This window comes from Guillardia theta (assembly GCF_000315625.1).
Source record: "Guillardia theta CCMP2712 unplaced genomic scaffold GUITHscaffold_88, whole genome shotgun sequence".
Classification (NCBI taxonomy): Eukaryota; class Cryptophyceae; order Pyrenomonadales; family Geminigeraceae; genus Guillardia; species Guillardia theta.
In genome coordinates, this window is record NW_005434586.1 from 57172 (window position 1) to 75812 (window position 18641).

Sequence of the window (18641 nt, forward strand, 5' to 3'; positions counted from 1 at the left end):
ACATCACCTGCACGATCCCTGACTCGAATGCCACAGCCATGAAGCTTCTCCTCGACTTGCCTCCCTCCTTCGCCAACGACTCAGCACGTCACCTCACCTCACCTCCCCTCCTCTCCTCTCCTCTCCGCTCCCCTCCGCCTCCGCCTCCCCTCCCCTCCCCTCCCCTCCCCTCCTCTCCTCTCCTCTCCTCTCCTCTCCTCTCCTCTCCACCCTCTTTCTTCCAGCTCTTCTCTTCTTCTCTCAGACAGTTCAACTCCTCCTCCCCCTTTTACCTATTCCCCAAACCTCCTTCTTCCTCTATCTTTCCCTCCCCCTCCCCTCCTCCTCCTCCTCTTCCTCCTCACCGGCGGTGCTATACCCACACAGAAATCGACCACTCGCTCCTTCTGCACTTTCTGCTTGCAAGTCACCGACAGGCAAGAAGCAGGAGAGGAGGAGAGTTGAACTACTTCGGAGAGGACGGGCATGTCAGTTTTTTCAAGGAGGAGGAAGAAATGAATCGTTGAAGATGAGTCAAGCACAAAGAAAACCTGCATAAAGAGATTCAAAAACATTCCTTCTCTTCCTCCCTTCTCTCTCCCTCCTCCTCCCTGCTCCTGACCACTCTTTCGTTCCTCCTCCTCCTCCTCCTCTCCCTCCTCCTCCTCGTCCTCGTCCTCGTCCTCGTCCTCGTCCTCGTCCTCTCCTTTTCCTCGCTTCATGTTCCATCAACTCACCGCTGGCCGAGTGGGAGACCATGCGACGGACACTATTCCTCCTGCCAAGCCGATCAAACATACTGATCCCCCCCCCCTCTCCCTCCTCGCTCCTCGCTCCTCGCTCCTCGCTCCTCGCTCCTCCAGCTTTTCCACTTTCCCCTCCCCTTCTTCCTATCCTCTCTGCTTTTTCTCCTCACCTTCGGCGAAGTTTCGCCATGTTCGTCTCGGCGTCGCGTTTCTCGTGCTGTAAAGCGATACCGAACCATCTCCCCGCGCCACCTGCTCATCAGCGTTAGAGGAGCGACTGAGAGGGACAAGCTGAAGGATGCAGGAGGAGGAGAAGCAGCACGAGAACGAGCAGGAGGGAAGCGCAGGGAGCGAGCAGGGAGAGGAGGAAGGAGATAAGGAGGCAGGGGAAGGGGAGGTACCAGGAACGGATTTGCTTCCTCCTCTTCAGAAATCCGCAAGGGAAGGATGAAAAGGCAATCGAAGAAACCCGAGTTGCCCCCACCCACCCAAACCCCCCCAACCCCTCCTCCTCCTCCTCCTCCTCCTCCTCCCACTCGATCCTCTGCTTCCACGAATCTACTGGGCCGCGGGTGCCGCCCAAACCTGTGAGGGGTAAGGGAAGGAAGAAAATAGAAGAAGGGAAGAAGATGAGAGAGACAGTGAGAGAGAGAAAGGGACAGGAAGGGAGATGAAGGGAGATGGGCAACCGTACTTGGCAAGTTGGAGGACGCTGCCGTCCTCGATTCCCAAGAGGATGAGATTGTCGTCCTGCGGATGCAGGCAGAGGGAACCTGAGGGAAGTCAAGGAGAGCAGGAGCAGGAGCGGGAGCGGGAGCAGGAGCGGGAGCAGGATCTCACAGGCGCGCTGGAGTTTCCACAGGGAGGAGGAGGATTTGTCTCGTTCCTTGTGCATGCTAAGCTGACCGATACGGAGAAGCTTCAGGCCTCCACCTGCAGCAAAAGTACCTAGCTCCCGTCCTCCTGCCTCCACTCCCTGCACTCTCCTCCCTCCTCCTCCTCCCCTCTCCTCTCCCTCGCTCAATCCCCTCTCCTCTCCTTTCCTTCCCTTCTCCTCTCTTCGCTCCCCATTCTCCGTAGGCCTCTCTCCTCTCCTCCTCCTTCCCCCCTCCTCGCACACCATAAGCCATGTGAATGTCGTCCGGGTCCTGCGGTGAATCAAAAGTCAGAAACAATCTTTTCTTGCCTCTTCCTTCCCCCTCCCCCCACTCTCCGTTCATCCTCCCTCCTCTCCCCTGCTCTACTTCTCTTCCTCCCCCCCCCCTCATTACTTCGTCTTCTCCCCCGTCATCTTTCGTTCTCTTTCACTCACCTCTACCACTATGATCGACCAGAAAATATTCTTTCCCTCCTCGTCTGTCGATACCACCTGCTCCAGGGTCAAACTATCCCCTCCAACTTGTTTCTGACACTGTCTCCTCCTCTCACCCTCCCTCCTCCCCTCCTCCTCCTCCTCCTCCTCCTCCTCCTCCTCCTCCTCCTCCTCCATTACTTGTGATCTTTGCCTACCCTCTGCCTGCTCCAACGGTCAGCAGGACAACAGTGTCAGAGAATTGAAGGGAAGGAGCCCAACCATGGCTCAAAAGCAGGAGCAGGAGCAGGAGCAGGAGCAGGAGCAGGAGCAGGAGCAGGAGCAGGAGCAGGAGCAGCAGATGGAGCAGGAGGAGCAGGAGGAGCGTTACCTGCAAAGAACGGTTGAGGACGTCGACCTTTGTGATTGTCAGGCTCGGAAGCATAAGTCGAAGAAGGGACAAGGAGGAGAAGTGGGTAGGAGGATGGAGGAGAGGAGGAGGAGGAGAACAAAGAGAGGGAGGAGGAAGAGGAGGAGGAAAGAAAAGGAGGAGGGCTAGCGATGGTGATTGTTACGTACCCCAACGATACGAGCGCAGTGAGAGTTGCCGTCTTTGATGGAGCTGAACTCGGAGCTGAACTCGGAGAGCGAGGAGGAAGAACAAGAATGCGAGAGGAAGGGGGAGGAGGAGGGAAGATGAAAAGAAAAGGAGGGAAGAAGAGAGGGCGGAAGAGGGAGCCAGTGTGGGGAGCAAGTGATCACTTCAAGTCAAGTAGGAGAAGGAAACTTTACGTGTATGCTGGGAGATGGACGTGAAGAGGTTCAGAGGAGGAAGCAACCTGGAAAGCAGCGGTTCAAATTGTGCTGGAAGAAAACAGGGAAAGGAAGGAGGAGAAGGGGGGGGGAGAAATGAAAAGTAGGTTTGGGAAGAGAAAATTAGGAGAAGCGAGTACAAGATTGAAGAAGGAAGGGAGGAAGAGAAAGGAAGGGAAGGGAATAAGCGAGGCAACAAAGAGCGGCAATGGGGAAGGAAAATTGAGCAGAAGAAATGGAAACGGAAGGGAACGGAATGCAAAGGAACTAGAGGATGGGGAGGGAGGGAAAGCGAGAGAAGAGGGAGGGAGGGAGGGAGGAGGAGGAGGAGGAGGAGGATTGTTAGCAGGCACTAGGCACCTCATGGACGAGGAAGTCGTTGTCGAGGTCCCAAAGAGATATAGTCCCCTCTTCGCTCCCAACCTGAAACCCCATGAGGACAAGAGGAGGACGAGGACGAGGACGAGGGGCTCACAATGAGCAGGCAGCGGCCGTCGACTGAGGAGGAGGAGAAGCAGGTGGGAACAGAGTGAGTCGCGAGGACTTTCCAGTGCTCGGAGAGGTTGTCCAGCTGAAGACGAGCTTGTCAGTTATGTTTGCGGGAAGTTTGATGTAGTTTGAGACCTTCCAGACGACAATGAAGTGGTTGAAATCGTTCTCGTCGACATCTCTTGTTGCCTTGCAGGAGAAACTGGCGAAGATGTCAGATACCCTCCCTCCCTCACTCCCTCCCTCACTCACTCACTCACTCCCTCACTCACTCACTCACTCACTCACTCACTCACTCACTCACTCACTCACTCACTCACTCACTCACTCACTCACTCACCCTCCCCTCCCCTCCCCTCCCCTCCCTCCCTCCCTCCCTCCCTCCCTCCTTGCCCCTTCTTCTCTTCTCACCACAGTATCTTGCTCCTTCCGTCGCTCTGCATCACCTTCACCCCTTCAAGACCCGCAAACTTCTGTGGGAACATCAACTAGCCGGCAGACAGCTGGGCGAGTGACCTGGAGGAACTTCGAAGAACATAGAGAAACAGTACTGGAAAAACTGCAAGTTTATATCAGACTCCTCCTCCTTCCCTCCCTCCCTCTCCCACCCTTCTTCCCTCCCCTCCTTCCCTCCTTCCTTCGCTCCCTCTCCCTCCCTCCCCTCCTGCCCTCCCTCCCCTCCTTCTCTTCCTCCCTCAACCCCCCTCCTACCACTCCCTCGTCTGCTCTTCCTCCTCCTCTCCCTGCTCCTGCTCCAAGTGCTCGTCCTTTTCCTCTCGTCTCCTCTTGTCCTCTTCTACCTTGTGGCGGCATTGGAAGTCCGCGCCTGCAGAGATGCCATGAGCCTTCGGAAAGGAGGCAGAGGAGGCAGAGGAGGTCCGAAGGGAAGCTCGGGAACAGCAATAGGGAGGCAGATAGTCGTAGGGAGAGGTTAGGTAACGAGCAGAGAAGGGGGATGGGCGGGACAAGGGAGGGCTTGCAATGGAAGGACGAGAAAGAGGCGGAAAGAAACCTCTGCTGCCATGAAAGCCTCCACAGGGTTCGTTCGCTTCTGCGTCTCTTTCCTGCCTCACAGGTGAGAGGAAATGGTGGAAGGAAGGGAGAAGGACGAGGACGAGGACGAGAGCGAGAGAGAGGAGGTTGGAGGATCTTACGCAGCCTCATCGAGGAGGTTGAGCATGACAGGCTCCACGCGCTTGAGAAAAGCGACAAGTTTCGAAGTGTCCTGAGGAGTTAAGCTGACAGAGGGAAGAGGAAGAGACGAATGAAGGAAGGGATGAGGGAGGTCAGAGAGAGGAAGGAAAGGGAGAGGAGAGGATGCAAAGAAGGGAGAGAGGTTGGAAAGGAGGCAGGCAGGAAAGATTCATACCTGACCCAAAAGATTGCTAACTTCTCCTTTTGCTGGAGTGAAAGTTAAATTGCACTCTCTTCGTATCTTCTTTCCCCTCCCCTGCAGACTCCCCTGCTCTCCCCTAATCTCTTTCTGCATATTGTTTCCCCTTTCCTCCGCAAACTTTCCCTCTCCTCCTTTCTTCTTCATCTTCATCATCACCATCACTATCACCATCACCATCGTCACCTCCGTATTCATCAATGTCAATCAGCACCTCCGCCGTTATCCTCAACTTTCAATGGCTCATTTCTTACCTAAGTCATCTAATCTCTTCTGTCGATCTTTTCTCTTCTCGTAATGCGTTCGCGACAACAAATCGTCAGGACACTGTCAGCGCGTAAGAGAGAAGAACAACGATTTGTCATCTCAGATTGACCTGCATGCCCGCATGCGAGCGAACGATGACTTCGGTTTGTGAGTCAAAGTCCCTTTGCTTGCTGCTGTCTGGACACTGAAATGGTCGTCAACTCCTCAATGCTCATATCGAACTTCAGCATCATCTCAATCATCTCCATCATCTCCATCGTCGTCTTCACCACCATGGCCATCAAAATCATCTCCACATCATGTTACCGTAACCTCCATCATCATCATCATCATCATCATCATCATCATCATCATCATCATCATCATCATCATCATCATCATCATCATCATCATCATTGCCACCACTACCACTACCACTACCACTACCACTACCACTACCACTACCGGCAGCATAAAACAACATTATCGCAGTCATCATCTCTATCATAATCTGCATCAACGTCTTGTTTCATCATTGCCGTCACTCCTCACCTGAGATGCCATGCTCAATTTCCCTGCTCGCGAGATCCCTCTGGCGTAGAGCTCGAAGAGTGAGAGAGGAGGCATGTCCAGAATCGTCTTCGTGCCACAGTCCTGACATTCACCGTTAGGAGGAGAGAAGAGGAGCAGGAGGCGAGAAGAGGAGTAGGAGGAGAGAAGAGAAGCAGGAGTAGAGAAGAGGAGTAGGAGTAGAGAAGAGGAGTAGAGAAGAGGAGTAGGAGGAGCAAGAGGTGCAGGAGCAGGAAAGGAGCAGCAGGAGCAGCAGAGGAGACAAGACTCACAGAGAGTTTGACTTTGCCGCTCGTCACGAGCTCCTCAAACTTCTTCTTGCGATGGCGAGAGAGCGCAGCCTGGTCGGCATGGTTGAGCCTGACTGAGGACGATGCAGCTGTCGGGTCCACAAACTTTCGCTCCTGCCCACACCCTTGAGAGGCTTCGACCGAGACTTCATGACACTCACGCGCGTGGGAGGAGCGACAGGCGAAGAGTTTCCGCTGAGATTCTCCTGCGTGCTCCCGCCAGGTACATGAGGGAAGTTCTTTGAGGCAGGAGGGCCTGTCACTTCAACTTCTCCTCAGAATTGTTCGACCTTCCTCCTCCTCTCTTGTTCGAACTCCCTCTTCCTCTCTTACCTTCTTGCTGTGTCTGCTTGGATAACTTGGCGTTCTCAAGCTCCATGGCGCGTCTGACCTCCAGTACCTGCACATGCAAACTTCACGCTTGTCGCAAGCATCACTTTGACTGCCTTGGGGTCAAACTTTTCACTGGACGATCTCTCCTGCTTGTCTCTCTGCAGCAGCAGGACAACATCAGGCATCACGATGAGCATGGCGACATGCTCACCTCCTTGTGCGCTGGGGAACGTGATGCCTTGGTGGCGGGCTCTGGGTTGTCGTCTTCGAAATCTTCCTCATACTCCTTGTAGGAAAGTCATCAACCTGATGGATCCCTGACTCTACTTCCTCCCTATCCTCTTCCTCTTCCTCTTCCTATCCTTCCCTCCCTCCCTCCCTCTCACTCACTCACTCTCACTCTCTCTTTTCCCAATCCTCCCAATCCTTCTCCCTCCTTTTTTCTCACTCACCCACCACCACTCACACTCTTCCTAACTTCCATCTCTCCCTCTCCCTCTCCCTCTCCCTCTCCCTCTCCCTCCTCTCCCTCTCCCTCTCCCTCTCCCTCCTCTCCCTCTCCCTCTCCCTCTCCCTCTCCCTCTCCCTCTCCCTCTCCCTCTCCCTCGCCCTCCTCTCCCTCTCCCTCTCTCTGCTCCTCACCTCGAAATCTTCATCTTCGTAGTCGCTCATGGCGTCAGTTTCCCGCACTTCTCGCCTTTGTCTATAACCCACAACCCACCTGCTTCCCTTGAATTAATTAAGACCTTTACTAGTAAAATTGGTATCTTGACCCCTTCCCATTTCCCCTGCCCGTTTCCCCTCCGACCAGTAGCTCTGCTTGTTTCAGATAGGGCGGATGACCGCATTCCTGACAGGTGGGGCTGAGTAGACGATGAGAGGAGGGCGGGAGGAGGGAGGGGAGAGGGAAGGTGGGTAGAGGAAGGAATGGAGAGGGAGGAAAGAGAGGAAGGGCAACGGAGGAAGGAGAGGAGAGGCAGGACAAGTAATCGTTCCGAGTTGACATGGGTTCAACAGGGGTTTTGCTCGTCCTTCACCTTCAAGCTCTGTCTTCCTCGCTCGTTTCAAAGCCGCTCATGAGCATGGATCCCAACTCCATCGAGCCGCTTCCTGCCAGACCGCGACAAGCCTTCGGAAGAGCCAGACATCTTCGAGGAGGGGGGGGGGAAGTGAAAGTAGCAAGTCAGGGTGAATGTGTGGAGTATCAAGGGAACCTGGGTCAGGACGACAAGTCATTCACGGATGTAGTCAACTACGAGTACCTCGATCATACGGCTGACGTACAGTTCCACTCCTGGGGGAAGACCAAGGAAGAAGCTTTCGAACAGGTCAAGTTCAACTCCTCCCTCCTCCTCCTCTCCTCCCCCTCCTCTCCTCCCCCTCCTCACCTCTTCCCCTCACAGGCAGTGGTCTGCATGTTCTCTTACATCACCGACCTGCCAACGGTGGAGCTGCGAGCAAGCAACACGGTTGAGGTGAGAGTAGGGCGAGAGACATGCGAGAAGTCGATGACTGGCCGATGAAGGTCACAGGGAGGGACTTGCAGAGTCTGCTGTACGCCTTCATGGACGAGTTTCTCTTTCAGTTCTCGGTAACAGCTGCGCTTGCCTCCCTCCCGCGCGCTGACTGTTGTACAGGTTGATGGGCACGTGGCAAGGCAAGTCAAGATCCTCGAGTTCGACGAGACGAACTTTCGGTGCATGTCTAAATGTCCTTGCGACAAGTACTCATGCTTTTCAAAGGATAAAAGCAGAGGGTTATGGAGAGAAATTTCAGGTTTGATGATGATGAGTGTGCGAGTGTAGGCTGAGTAGGTGCCGTATCCAGCCCAGGACGAAACATCCGCAAGGGACGGAGGTGAAGGCGATAACGTATTCTGCCATGCAGATCAAGATCGAGAACGATCGGACAGACATCTATGTCATCGTGGACATCTAGAGTTGATTGAATCTTTATGTGTCACAGTTACGGCCTTGCGTGTGTTATTAAGACTTGAAGGGGGTGGGAGGCAGCAGTTCATGTGGGGGGTGGGAGATGTACAACAGCTTTCGACGCTCTGGCCTCTTTTATCCCTTTCGATCGCTTCCTTCATGACAACTTTCCCTCCCTCTTCCACTTGCGGTGCATCACAGTATTGAGCCAGTTGGAGTAGAAGACCTGCACGCAAGCTAAGCTAAGCTCTCTTTCCTCCTTGAGAGTTTTCGTCACCTGGCCGGGGGTCTGCCATGTCAGGACCGGCGTGTTCTTGGGGTCGTCTCCTGCACGCCCTTCAGTCTCTGCCGTCGAGAAGTCCTGGCAGCCTCGCTCACCTGGATAGTACTGGTTGGGAATGTGAATCGGCTCCCCTGTTGGCGTCCCCTTCACTAGATCGCGCCTGTACTCTCCGTCCAGTGTGTCCACATCGTACTCGAAGTGGTTGATCATGTGCGCGTGCCCCAGGTCCTCGTCCCAGACCAGCCCGGGCCCGGCTTCCTCCGGCCCATCAAGAAGGATCTGCGAGAGGAGGAGGATGAGGGGCAGCATTATGCAGCATCATGGCTGTTACCTCGAGCTTCGGGTTCGAGATGATGTCGTCTCTCTTCCAGGTGGTATGGCGGGAAACGGGAATGCCGACATGGTCGGGGATCGCCTGCACAGGGGAGTGAGCGGCAGGAGCTCGAGCGCTCTTCCGTTGCCTGAACGAGCATGCGATCCTTGGAGGAGATCTTGTGATCGAAGACACCGAAGACTTTGCGAGGGGTGATGTGCTTCTTCACGCCATGGAAGTGCCACAGCGAGGCCATGGCTCCCCAACACAGTGAGAGTATGCCTGCATCCATCTTTCTGACGTCTTCGAAGAAGTCTTGAAGCTCTTTCCAGTATGCAACCTGGCCATGCAGTCATCTCCTTCCCATCTCTCCTCCTTCCCTCCCTTCCCCGCTTTCTTCTCACCCCAACCTTCCCTCCTCCGCCTCCTCCCCCCCTTCCTCATTGCAGCAACCTGTTCAAAGTCTAGATGCTCAATGGGAGCCCCTGTTAAAATGATCCCGTCGTACTTCTCCCCTTTCACCTCGTTGAACCGCTTGTAAAACTTCTCCAGGTGCCCTGGCGTGGAGTTCTTGCCCGAGTAGGTGTTGGGAACGACCCACGCGATGTCAGACGCCACGGGTGAGCGAGCGAGCATCCGGCAGAGCTGTAGTTCCGTCGATTCTTTGAGGGGCATCAGGTTCACGATGCATATCCTCAAGCTGGAGATAGTCGGGGGCGGCTTTGACTGCGAGCTTTCCACCCATGCTTTCTCTTCCCTGAGACTCTTGTAGGCTTGCAGGTCTGGATGCAGGATGGCGGGCAGCCTCGAGGCACGGCTGACGTGAAATGCTCTCACAGCGGATCCTGAGAGCAAGCGAGCAGGGCGATGAAACGCGAGCATCCCTGCCAGTTTCTAGACCAGGAGGAAAGAGAGGAGGGAGAGGAGAAGATAAGAGAAGAGACCTGCGAGGAGGGGCGAGGGGCGGGGAAGAGAAAACCAGGCAACGGATCGCTCGTGCGGGGGAGCAGGTGAGGGAGGAGGAGCCGGAGTTCGCAACGCGGACAGTACTACAAAGATTCGTCTCAGTACATTCACACCGGTACAAGATACTATTTAAAAAGTTTCTATGGTGGGTAGGGTACTAATTATTTTGTTGCGTTCTGCTTTCAAGACGTAGGAGAGAAAAATTGAGGGGATGAGGGGGATGCACGAAAAAGGGCCTGAGAGGGGACGAGGGAAATCATGGGTGGGGACGAGGGTCTGTTGTGAAGGGGCATGAAAAACAGATGAAATGAGGGTGGGTGTGGCGCTGCTAGTAGCAGCGGCCATGGCGGGGATAGTAGGCGGGAGCGGTAGAGCAGAGCTACTAGAGGACGGAGATCGAGCTGCTCCAGCTTCAGAGCTGCAGCTCGATCAGGCGGGGAGGGAGCAGGCGCTGAATGGTATTGCCATGGGCACGCACGGAGGAGCTGACGGCTTGCACAACATCCCCACCCAGCGGCCGACATGGGAGCGAGGAGGAGCGACATGGGTCTATGGATCAATCTATGGCGATGGCATTCGACCCCAGGACAGCGTTTGGTGCGATTGCGACTCACCGGAGGAGTGCAAGGCAAAGTGTGGGGGGAAAGAAGAGCAGGTCGAGGCTCCTGAGAGCCCTCCCAAAGGGCAGGAGGAGGTTCAGGGTGAACCCCCCCAGGAGGAGCAGCAGGAGCAGCAGGAGCAGCCAGCGGAGACGCAGGCTGAAGAAGCACCGGCAGCTGAGCCGGAGGCGGAGGAGGCTGTGCCGGCTCGACCACGCTACAGGGACGAGAAGCCACGAGAGAAAGCCTCGCGGCAGCGGCAGCAGCAGCAGCAAGAGGAGAAGCGAATGGGTGGCACAGGATACGTTCTTACGCTTCCGCAAGAGGGCTACGAACCTAAACTCCCGGTGAGCGGTCAACCTGTGGCATATCCTGCTCAACAGACTTCAGGCTGGTAAGACGATGATACCTCAGTCTCTCCCTCACCCATTGATGCTGAGTGTGTCGAGAGTCAAGAGATGTCTTCTTCTCTTGTTGCCTCACAACTCCTCCTGCGTCATCCTCGCCTGCTCCTTGTCCTCTGATCTTTGTTTGTTCCTTGAAGGTCCAACACTCAAGCAGCTCCCACATGGACCTCAGCACAAGCGACATTCGAAAACAGCGGACTGGTCCCGTCTCGATGGACTTCGGAGGATGCTGCAGAGCACACGTTGAACCTTCAACAGTGAGTCTGAGATCGGGAGGTGACAGGAGGAGGGTGACTAGCTGTTGGTGAAGGTGGAGAATATCGATTCTTCGTTCAAAGTTGAAGCAAGCGAGGTTGAGGAAGGAGTTGATGAAAGTTGCGGTGCTGCCTCTGCTGCTGTCACTTGAGATGCGGGCTGACTTCTGTTCAGACGGTTCCGATCGATCTCGGACGGCAATCCCTTCACAGTCGTCCCAGGTCGGACTCGAGGGGTCAAGGGGAGTCGCAGGAGATCGATTCGCTCAAGAAGGACCTCGTGGCCGTTGCGAGCGAGACGGCAAGCGCGAGACCTTTTTCTTCTCGTGCGTTGACGTTGGTGAACAGGTGAAAGCGATTCAGAACCTTCGCTCGACCATTAGCAGCATCAAAGACAAGACTAGTAGCTCCCACTCCAAGACTGCTGGCTCACGCTCGGGGCAGAGATCGCCAGCTACCTCTTCGAGTTCGCAAGCCGCTCAATCAAAGGCGACCTCGCCGTCCAACAAGCACTTGGCGTCAAGGTTGCAAGATGTTCAGAAGAAGACTCTCTCCCTCCTCCATGCTCTCTCCAACAGAGTGGACGCGGTGGTGGCAGAAAGGAAGCGATCGGAGAGGCTGAAGCGCAGCAAGATGCTTTCGAGCATCAGAAGCCATCTGAGAAAACAGGCGAGTGAAGGTCCTGCCCTGGTGCTCCGCTCCTCTGACTTGCTGTCAGATCACGAGGTTACAGAGGCATGTCAACGCTGCGGTGGAGCGGAAGAGGGAGGAGGAGGAGAGAGCTGCGAGGAGGAAGAGTGAGGTGGGGGAGGTGCAGTCGGCGTTAGGAAACATTCAGAAGAGCGTCGAGAGCTCGTCGGAGGCTGTGCGGGAGGAGGGGAAGAGGTCCAAGAGGAAGGAGGAGAAGATCCTGGCTGTACGCGACAAGGCCGACAAGGTGGTTCACGCGTGCTCTCCGTGCCCGCTGACGTGCTGCAGGAGTTGGACTCTTTGCTCAAGACAGTCGACGAGGCGATTGCAAGGAAGAAGTGGAGGGAGAAGATGAGAGACGGGGCGTGACATTGCTGTGTCTCCTCCCGATCAACCTTGAATAACATCTGACCTTCAACTCTCCTCCGTTCCCTCCATCTCTCCTCTTCCCTTCCCTTCCTCCCTGCCCTCTTCCTCCCTCTCTCTTCTGATTGCCGAGCGACAGCTCAAATCGCCCGACGACGAGATTTGACGTTGAAGGTGATACGGTTGGATGACCACCATACACGCCCTGTGACCACCTGCCAATGCACTCAGTCCTCACAGCACCTACTTGCTCCCTCCCTGTCCTCATCCTCTCCTCCTCCTCCTCCTCCTCCTCCTCCTCCTCCTCCTCCTCCTCCTCCTCCTCCTCTCGCCTTCTCACCGACTTCCCATCCCCCTTCTCGTTGATTGCCAACCATGACGCGTCGGTTCTCGCGCGCACGAAGTGAGTCTGAGGTTGCCCCTTGCTGGCCTCGTTCCTGGAGGGACTTGCCCACTCCTGCAGCATCCTGGTGAGAGGGAGGAGAGCGAGAGCGCTGCCTGCCTGGTCGAACTTCGCCATGATGTAGAGCGACACAGCTCCAGCTGGCGCCGAGGCGAGCAGCTGGACCTGTGCTGGTGGGTCAGGGACGGAGGGAGGTGGGAGAGAGAGGACCTGAGACTTGATGGATGGGAGCTTCTTCCCGTCCTCCCAGAGCTTTCTGTTGGTGATGGTTGTTGAGGAGCAGAGGTTCTCGGAGGAGGCGGAAGACGAGCAGACGATCTTGGCCTCGGTGATGGAGATGGCTCCTCCCGCCTCCCACGTCACAGAGAACTTGAACCCTGGGGTGACCCTGCGCAACGTGAGCAGCCGACAGTTGACATGCCAAGGCTCACAAGTTGGGCAGCTCGTCGACTTTCACGATCTCCAGCCAGGGTTGCACCATGTCAGCCAGGAACCAGCACAGGCGAATGTTGCGAGCCACGTGCCCGTTCCCCTTCCCTCCTCCTCCCACCAGCACCTCCTCGCTCGACCCCAGCAGGCTCTCACTGGGGGTCTTCTCGAAGGCTGTTTCCACCAGCAGGTTGATCGCTCGGTTCGTCGCGTTGTTGTACGTCGTCTTGGCTGCCGAGTACCCGTCGAAGCTCGAGGGCGAGCACTTGACCAGGCCCTCATTATCCCATGACGCCCCGTACGCCCAGTCCTCCATCCCTCCGTTGACTGGGTAGATCACCCTGGGATCGTTGAGCGCTCCTGTGTTGTACTCCTCCACTACTCCACGTCCGCTGGCAAACTTCCCCACAAACTTCCTCAGCCCGACTGTCAGGTCGTTCATCCCCGTCTCGTCTGGCGCTTGCCAACCCCCCGAGCAGGAGTACCAGTTCCCCTGGCAGTGAATGGTGTCTCCCCAGGGATACGCGATGAGGTGGTCGCCTCCGTGGAAGGTGATGCTGAGCTGAAAGATGTGGTCCAACCAGACCTCGTTGATGCTTCTCGCCGCGATCGTTTTCATGCACGAAGATGCCTGTTGGTCCCACGCAAAGTCGCGGTTGGGATCGACTCCATTCTCCTCCCTCACGTTCTGACTGTAGCCCAGGGCGTTGGCTGCTGGCATGATCGTGATGGCCCGCGTGTCGATCAGCCGCTTTGCCCAGGCGTCTCTCGAGTAACTTCGCAGCAGGAGGGTGGCAAACTCAACAACCGTCGTGGGGCCAACTCGCTCGTTGCCATGGAGGGTCCCGGAGAAGAAGACTTGAGGCGTGTTCTGAGTGAACTTGAGCTTGTTGGTGATCCTGATAACCCACACGTCACAGTCCTTGTCCGGCCCATTGATGTAGCACTTCCCGGCACTGCTCAGCCCGTACTTCTGCTGGGTGGTGTAGATGTCCACGAGGTCTCCGAACTCAGCCTTGAGGCTGTGAAGGCGATCGACGATGCTCGCATAGTCGAGATACTTGTAGATCACCACAGGGAGAGGAGGGAGATCAGCTGGGAGAACACAAGAGTCAGTGGGAAGCGAGAGAAAGCAAGACATTCAGATCGAAACCAGGTGGGTTTGTGGTGTTTGTGGTGTTGGGGACAGGAAGAGAAGCTTCAACAGACTCATCGTGCTGGCTAGAAGAGTTCTTCTGGATGAACTCCACACCTTCTGTTGAAGGTGGAGCTGGGAACTTGCTGGAACTCGTGCTGAGAATCACCGCAAGCGTGATTCCAAGAGCCATGAGCAGGAAGGCAACGCAAATGAGAACGCTGCGAAGGGGGAGGCCGAACAAGGAGGCCTGCATCTTGGAGTAGATTCGAATCCCTTCTCCCTCTTCGGTCTCGAAGTCCTGTCTCGCAATCTCCACCGGCTTCATCTCGATCAGCTTCCTGTCCATCATGCTGCCTCTCTCTCTCAGCGGTGCTCACGCATGATAACGGATCAGGTTTCTGCTCAAACCTCCTTGAAGGAAGGGAGGCCTGTACCAACCGATCCTGTCAGTACATCAATGGAATAGCATCAGTCTGCATTCGGCACATGCTATCTCAGTAATTCTCTCATCCCCTTGCCTCGCTATCTCTTTTCCTAGTACTTTCTGTGTTCCTTGATGTGAATTATCTTATCATACTCCCTCGTTTCTCTCGTCACTTTGCTGTTCATTTTTCTGCCTTTCTCACCTCACTTCTTGCTCCCTCCCTGCTTTCTCCTCATCCCTTCCCTCCCCTCCCCTCCCCTCCCCTCCCTTCCCTTCCCTTCCCTTCCCTTCCCTTCCCTTCCCTTCCCTGAACTTTTTCCCTGATCTCCTCCCCATGTTTCTCCAACAGCACACCTTTGCCCTCATCCCCGCTTATATCCTTTTCATTGGCCCGGGTCCTGGCCCGGGTCCGTCGGAGGGCCAGGCCCGGGTGCAGTGGGCCGGGCCCGGCGCGGCCCCCGTTGACTCCTGGGTCCGACACAGTTGAGGCTCAGGCCTGAGTTGACTCCACAAGCCTTGACCCGACCGGGTATAGTACACGCCCGGGCCGGTAGTCCGACGCCGGGGCCCGGGGTCACTGCGGCGGGTCACCGGGTGTCCGGCGGACTGTGATTCAAGTCCGAAATTCCGAAGTTGATCACTTGAAGTGTCAAGACTGCTGTACTCTCGGCCGCCCGCCCCCTGATTGTACTACTGATCGCAAACCGTTGTGACTGACTGACTTGGCTTCAAACTTGAGTGACTTAATTGCTATCTCCTGATCGGATGCCGCATCGGAACAGGGCCGCCGCCGGCGGCCGGGCGGTCAGTACACTGTCCTGGCACAGTTCCCGAGTCCGTGACGGTTGGACCGTCCCGGGTGCCGGACACGGTCCGACCGCCGCCGGGGTGACGGCAGGTCGGACGGCGCCCGCGGCCCGGCTAACTTTTAGTAACCGTGTGACGGGCCCGGGGACTCGGGAGCCTCCGATGTCCGGAGCCTCCGAGTCCGAGCCGTCAGCCGTTGCAAATGGCAGTCTTCTTAGGGGGACCCCGTGGGAATGACGGGGGGTGGGTAGTACAAGACATGAAATAGTACCCCCATTGTAGTATAGGAATGGAGGGGTGGGTGATATAGATTGAGGGTGGGGTTGAGAGCACAGGCGTTGTCAACGGCAATGGAGCGAGGAGGAACGCTCTACAGCCCTTGGTGAGTTGAGGAGGAGGACGAGGAGGAAGGAGGAGGCGGAGAAGAAAAGAAGGAGAAGGATGAGGAGGAGCAGAAGCAGAAGCTCGAGGAGAGAGATAGGATCATGGATGGGGAAACGAGAAGAGTCTGTACGAGAGAGGGGCTCGATCAAGATGTGGAACATGGCGAAGGAGAATGTAGCGAGAATGAGAGATGAAGAGCGAACGAATTAGCTCCATCCTCCCCTGTCTAGCCCGTCTCCTTCATCCCATGAGCCGCTGACTGTGGACTATTCAGCACGTTGCAGGGCAACTGGTTGGAGGACAGAGCACAGCAGACATGCGGCAGCAACGACGGGCTTCGCAGCACAGGGTTCGCGTACAAGGAGATGATGGAGAACATGGTGGTGTACAAGGGTCCAGTGCAGGAAGTGAGTATGCCGGCGACAGAGTTCGGCAAGGTCACGACGCAAGAGACGAGCAGGAACTTGTTCGCCTGCACCAGGTACAAGCATCCCCGACAGATCCCCACCCAGCGCGTGATGCCGGACTTTGGGCTGCCTTCCTCCGCTCGGTTTCTGACGACGTCGATGCTGCTGGCCAACGGAGACCGACTGGAGTATACGAAGGAAGCGAGAAAGCCAATGGTGGACGCGACCAACATGAAGGAGACGCAGAGGATGAGGAAGACAAGCCTGCCGGAGCATGGGTTCGGCGCCATAGTCCCTCGTTTCAGCGGCGATCGAGACCTGGGGAAGAGATACTGGGAGACGACGACAAGAACATTCTTTGTAAGTTAGTTGTGAGAGTGTGATCGCCGCTACGATATCCTGACTTGCTCCTCGTCCTCCTCGTCCTCCTCGTCCTCGTCCTTCTCCTCCTCCTCCGCCTCCTCTTCGTATTTCTTATATAGAACGACAAAACAACGATGACAAATCCTTCTCCTCCTAGAAGCCCCCTCTCTTCCCATCCTAACCCCCCACTGCCAGCGACCGTCGGAAACGCAAACAAGGTACTGTAGACCTCCTCCTTCTCCTCCTCCTCCTCCTCCTCCTCCTCCTCCTCCATCACCACCACCTTCTCTCGTTCTGGTCTCACTCTGACTCAGGGCGGCATACACGACAAGGGAGCAGGCTTCTCGTATGACAACAGCATCACCTACAACCCCATCCCCTTCCCCGACCAGGTAGGACCTGCCCTGCCCTGCCCTGCCCTGCCCTGCCCTGCCCTGCCCTGCCCTGCCCTGCCCTGCCCTGCCCTGCCCTGCCCTGCCCTCCTCTTCTCTCCTCCCTTGCTGTCTCCTCTCTTCTCTCACCTTCTCCCAGCAGAGAGACGGAGGCGATCCCTGGGGCAGAACACGAACAGAAAAGAAAGGTGCGGAAATGAGAAAGGAGGAGGAGGAGGAGGAGGAGGAGGAGGAGGAGAATACGAGGAGGAATGATATTAGGAGGATGAGGGTTTCAGGCATTAGCGAGGTGGAAGGTTGGTGGGGGAAGGGGGGGGGGGTAGAATCTTCTACTTCAAGTTGACGGGGGGCGGCAGGACGATTCGGAGAGCATCACATCATCAGCACAGTGAGATTGTTTCAAGACGCTCGCGGGATCGACCCTCCCCGTCTCGGCATCACGGTGAAGTCTCCTCCCCCCTCCCCCTTTCCTCCTGCCCCTGCCCCTGCCCCTGCTCCTATTCCTCTTCCTCCTCCCTCTTCCTCCTTCACCTCCCAGTTCCCTTGCCTTCTACTCCTCTACCGTCACCAACCTCATAAACTTCCTCCTCTTCCTCCTCATCTGCTTCCTCTCCCTCCTCCTTCACCTTCTGCTCTGCTCCTGCTGCTTCTTGTGTCTCCTCAATGGATTGGCAGGTCCCAGGCGATACGACAGTCTGGCCGCGTGACCCGCTGATGCCGGTGGGGAAGCCGCGAAAATGTGTGATCGCATATGCGGCCAAGGACAATGTGAGCAGAGGGGAGAGGAGTGAGGGAGGGAGGGAGGGGAGGAGGGAAGGAGGAATGTTAGGAGGGGAGGAAAAGGTCAAACGATGGCTTAACTGACGTCTGGTGCAGCTAACGAGGAGGAACGGAGTTCACATTTGGGATGACTACGCGGGGACGTGAAAGTGAATAAAGAATGAAGAGACTGAGGGCGAGGAGGAGGAAGAGGAGGGAGGGGGGAGGGGAAGGAGCAGGACAGCAAGAGTCAGGAGTGATGGTTCACACAAGCAGGAGCTCTCGCTTCTCTCCTCTTCCTCCTCTTGTCTCAGGACCTCAGTCCCCAAAACTGACAGCAGCCGGCGGAGCCTCTGCTTTCCTCATGGCCTCTCGATCCCGTCGAGTGCCGGTAGCGCGTCCTCCTGCTCAGTCTTTGTCTTTGCCTCCGTCTCTCTTCACCTGCCGTAGCGATGAGAAAGAAAAAGGCAGCAGATGAAGAGGACGCGGACGTGAACGAGGACAGCAAGAGAGAGAGAGCAGGAGCAGGAGCAGGAAGGAGGGGGAGTAGCAGCAGGAGCAGGAGGAGGAGGAGGAGGAGCAGACGTTGAGCATCGCCATGAAGGCCTCCTGGGGCACGTCGACGCTTCCCACGGACTTCATGCGCTTCTTGCCCTCAGCCTGAAGAGACTCAAGTGAGGATGCAAACACAAGGAGAGAGGAGAACGAGGGAGAAACCAAAGAGACCGAGACAAAGGGCAGTGCTGGTCAGAGGATGGAGGAGAAGGAAGGGAAGAAAAGAAGATGATGGAGCAGGAGGAAGCAAAAGGAGGAAGGAGGAGAGGAGGTGGTGGTGGAGAAGGAGGAGGAGGCGATGGTGGTAGTGGAGAAGCAGCAGCAACATGGAGGAGGAGAAATGGAGCAGGAAGAAGGGAGAAAGAGGAAGAGGAAGAGGAAGAGGAGCAGGAGGAAGCGGGAGGAGGAGGAGGAGGGATCGAGCACGGGTACTATGAGCGACCTGTTTCTTGAGCAATTTCTTCTTCCTCGTGATGTCTCCACCATAGCACTTAGCCAACACCTGCTCCCGCGGTGACCACAAGACAAGAGGAGAAGACGACGAGGTGGGAGCGTTAAAGATAGAGGAGGTGGTGGAGGAGGCAGGAGGAGGAGGAGGAGGAGGAGGTGGTGGTGGTGGTA

At 56.2% G+C, this 18641-nt stretch overlaps 7 protein-coding genes across 7 annotated transcripts in view; 3 read left to right on the forward strand and 4 right to left on the reverse strand.

Moving 5' to 3' along the window:
- Positions 1 to 513: 513 nt before the first annotated feature.
- GUITHDRAFT_144503 (hypothetical protein) lies at positions 514 to 6822 on the reverse strand (the record flags this gene model as incomplete). The annotated part of the gene is made up of 29 exons (XM_005824928.1): positions 514 to 530; positions 717 to 757; positions 896 to 977; positions 1415 to 1498; positions 1566 to 1658; positions 1846 to 1873; positions 2038 to 2094; positions 2218 to 2241; positions 2408 to 2434; positions 2596 to 2650; positions 2809 to 2855; positions 3190 to 3252; positions 3305 to 3400; positions 3454 to 3520; positions 3730 to 3791; positions 3835 to 3877; positions 4119 to 4144; positions 4331 to 4382; positions 4473 to 4543; positions 4688 to 4719; positions 4966 to 5038; positions 5088 to 5162; positions 5510 to 5611; positions 5800 to 5931; positions 5979 to 6073; positions 6151 to 6217; positions 6255 to 6308; positions 6362 to 6436; positions 6793 to 6822. 29 exons carry the CDS (start codon positions 6820 to 6822, stop codon positions 514 to 516), a joined length of 1770 nt encoding a protein of 589 aa, XP_005824985.1.
- A 578-nt stretch (positions 6823 to 7400) lies between these two features.
- On the forward strand, positions 7401 to 8085 carry GUITHDRAFT_51463 (hypothetical protein; the record flags this gene model as incomplete). Its single annotated transcript, XM_005824929.1, has 6 exons — positions 7401 to 7478; positions 7554 to 7631; positions 7676 to 7741; positions 7788 to 7846; positions 7893 to 7926; positions 7978 to 8085. Coding segments are annotated over 6 exons (423 nt in total), but the record flags the coding sequence as incomplete, so codon positions are not given.
- Positions 8086 to 8238: 153 nt separating this feature from the next.
- On the reverse strand, positions 8239 to 9559 carry GUITHDRAFT_77569 (hypothetical protein; the record flags this gene model as incomplete). Its single annotated transcript, XM_005824930.1, has 6 exons — positions 8239 to 8307; positions 8359 to 8408; positions 8460 to 8643; positions 8696 to 8779; positions 8832 to 9017; positions 9131 to 9559. 6 exons carry the CDS (start codon positions 9557 to 9559, stop codon positions 8239 to 8241), a joined length of 1002 nt encoding a protein of 333 aa, XP_005824987.1.
- Positions 9560 to 9950: 391 nt separating this feature from the next.
- On the forward strand, positions 9951 to 11962 carry GUITHDRAFT_115770 (hypothetical protein; the record flags this gene model as incomplete). Its single annotated transcript, XM_005824931.1, has 7 exons — positions 9951 to 10636; positions 10787 to 10906; positions 10960 to 11029; positions 11079 to 11243; positions 11348 to 11593; positions 11637 to 11840; positions 11882 to 11962. 7 exons carry the CDS (start codon positions 9951 to 9953, stop codon positions 11960 to 11962), a joined length of 1572 nt encoding a protein of 523 aa, XP_005824988.1.
- Positions 11963 to 12320: 358 nt separating this feature from the next.
- GUITHDRAFT_42971 (hypothetical protein) lies at positions 12321 to 13551 on the reverse strand (the record flags this gene model as incomplete). The annotated part of the gene is made up of 3 exons (XM_005824932.1): positions 12321 to 12416; positions 12573 to 12750; positions 12794 to 13551. Coding segments are annotated over 3 exons (1032 nt in total), but the record flags the coding sequence as incomplete, so codon positions are not given.
- Positions 13552 to 15897: 2346 nt separating this feature from the next.
- On the forward strand, positions 15898 to 16429 carry GUITHDRAFT_154790 (hypothetical protein). The gene has a single exon (XM_005824933.1). The coding sequence runs from the start codon at positions 15913 to 15915 to the stop codon at positions 16318 to 16320; it is 408 nt and encodes a 135-aa protein (XP_005824990.1). The 5' UTR covers positions 15898 to 15912; the 3' UTR covers positions 16321 to 16429.
- A 1287-nt stretch (positions 16430 to 17716) lies between these two features.
- GUITHDRAFT_165300 (hypothetical protein) overlaps positions 17717 to 18641 on the reverse strand; it is a gene marked incomplete at its 5' end in the record, with an annotated part of 5859 nt that continues 4934 nt past the window's right edge. Inside the window, 3 exons of the mRNA XM_005824934.1 lie at positions 17717 to 17906; positions 18051 to 18125; positions 18463 to 18522. Of these exons, the coding sequence (XP_005824991.1) occupies positions 18104 to 18125; positions 18463 to 18522 (82 nt within the window). The 3' untranslated portion in view covers positions 17717 to 17906; positions 18051 to 18103. The remainder of the gene's footprint in view (positions 17907 to 18050; positions 18126 to 18462; positions 18523 to 18641) is intronic.

Coding starts and splice junctions, on each gene's coding strand:
- GUITHDRAFT_154790 (XM_005824933.1), top strand. CDS start 15,913: ATGGAGAACATGGTGGTGTACAAGGGTCCAGTGCAGGAAGTGAGTATG.